The 1,964-nt window shown below is 31.5% G+C and overlaps 1 protein-coding gene across 1 annotated transcript in view; it reads right to left on the bottom strand.

The window, feature by feature from the left end:
• Positions 1-517: 517 nt before the first annotated feature.
• LOC128250266 (uncharacterized) overlaps positions 518-1,964 on the bottom strand; it is a 15,405-nt gene continuing 13,958 nt past the window's right edge. Inside the window, exons 7-8 of the mRNA XM_052975004.1 lie at positions 1,363-1,400; positions 518-622 (exon numbers count right to left, since the gene is read on the bottom strand). Coding sequence (XP_052830964.1) covers positions 1,396-1,400 — 5 coding nt within the window. The 3' untranslated portion in view covers positions 518-622; positions 1,363-1,395. The remainder of the gene's footprint in view (positions 623-1,362; positions 1,401-1,964) is intronic.

Consider the following 1,964-nt stretch of genomic DNA (forward strand, 5'->3'; position numbering starts at 1 on the left):
TTAGTAGAATAGTTTCATTTTTAAAGTGAAAGTATTTGACATGAGTGTTTTTGTTTCACTTTTGACACGTAATACTTAAATAGTGGAGGAGATATTATGTTGCTGTGGGCTCGAACTCTGCAAGAAGTTAAAATTTTTTTTGACTAAAACACAACTGGAACCCTAAGTAAGGCATCTGTAAAATTTGAATGAAATTGGTTGCGTAGTTCTCGAGTTTTAGGGATTCACACAGACAGACAGACAGACAGACAGACACACATTCTCATTTTTATATCTATATATATATATATATATATATATATATATAACAGACAAACAGTAAACGGAATGATAGATCAGGTAATGATGTTTGAAATGAACTATGTTCGAAAAGATGGAATGGTCAATTCTAGACTGTCTTTGATTTATAGGTCGGTTTGAAGAAGTGAAAGAAAGCAATCGAATAAAAAGCAAAAGTCGATGAATAGCATAATAAACTATGCACAACATTAAACAGAAGAAAGTTACTAACTTATTTGGTTCTTTTTCCATGTTGTTTAACGAAGAATTTCGGATAAAACCAGGTATGTTGCAATTGTTAAAATTCTAGAAGCGTTGGCAATATTCGCACCGTGAAATGTGCCTGTTATGGATAGAAAATAATAATAATGATCTTTCTGAATTGACGGGCACCACTTGTTTTCTAAACGAAACACTTTCAAACTTGGGATACTGGTAGAATGTGTCATATAAAACATCTTTTTCTCTTAGCCTTCTTAACAAAAATTTCAATATTGCAAGCTATTTCATGTTAAAGTTGTCGTATTTCTGTAATTTCAACCAATCACTGACGTCTATTCAGCTGAATACAGTTACTGCTGTTTTTGTAAACAAACATTTTTGTCGGTGTCAAGATCGTTATTCCCTAGTAAGGGTTTAGGGTTTTAGGGTTATGAGTTAGGTTATGGCAAAAATAATCATAACCCTAACCCTAAAACCCGAACCCTAACCCAATGGTGCCTGTCAATACTCTTTGTTAAGTAGACAAAGTATGTTGACTTTATAGTGCTAGATAGGCTCAGGGAGAAAGGTGCGAAAAGATGGATTCGTTGTTGAAGCCAGTTCTAGGTGAAGTCATGATTGGTTTGAAATTTTTTATCACACCGGTAATACTCTAGCGAATCGCCGAGCATTCCCGCTATAGGTGTATTAATTTGAATTTGTTAAATACAATTTTATCTTTTCATATTTATTTTATATTTTAAGTATATATTTAGACTGTTTCCAGAGAACCGGAAAATCCAGAAACCTGAATAGTTTGAGTCTTGCACTATACTTAAGAGTGAAAATAATTAAATGAGATGAAGAAAGAAATTCACTTACCTGCGTTAGACTTTGGTTTTCGCCACGCCCATTTTACCCTAAGAACTAAAACAAATAACCAAACAAACAAATAAACATACAGAAAGGGAATGTTTGAGGTTTTAGTTATTTTTCTGTTCTTTTCGATTATGATGGACAAAAGTATTAATGACTTGCCAACGGAAAAATACGAGTTGTTTCTTTTTTTTACATGTTTCTATTTTCGTTTTTATTAAACACAATATTTTAATTATTTACAAATATTTTTAAGTGAATGAAATTTCAAAAATGCAAGTTGTTTGTACAGTAAGTATTTATATTTTAGTTTTCTTTAAACAGACAATATTTTAATCTTTTTAAAAATTATTTTCAAGTTAATACCATTACACAAATTATTTTTGGCATATCTAAAAAATATTTTCAAGTGAAAATGACTTTAAAAATACAGTAAATATTTCGTAAAAAACCCGTTCGTAACCTCGGTGTGAAATAATTTTTTTCCATAGGTTTTTTTTCGAGTGCATTCAACGTATCTGACCTCCAAAGATTTCGCTGCTAATTCTAGCACGCCCTGCTACAACGTAACAATTATCTGCGATAAAGGACCGGAAATAGCTGTTACG

This window comes from Octopus bimaculoides, chromosome 20 (genome assembly GCF_001194135.2).
Source record: "Octopus bimaculoides isolate UCB-OBI-ISO-001 chromosome 20, ASM119413v2, whole genome shotgun sequence".
Taxonomy (NCBI): Eukaryota; Metazoa; Mollusca; class Cephalopoda; order Octopoda; family Octopodidae; genus Octopus; species Octopus bimaculoides.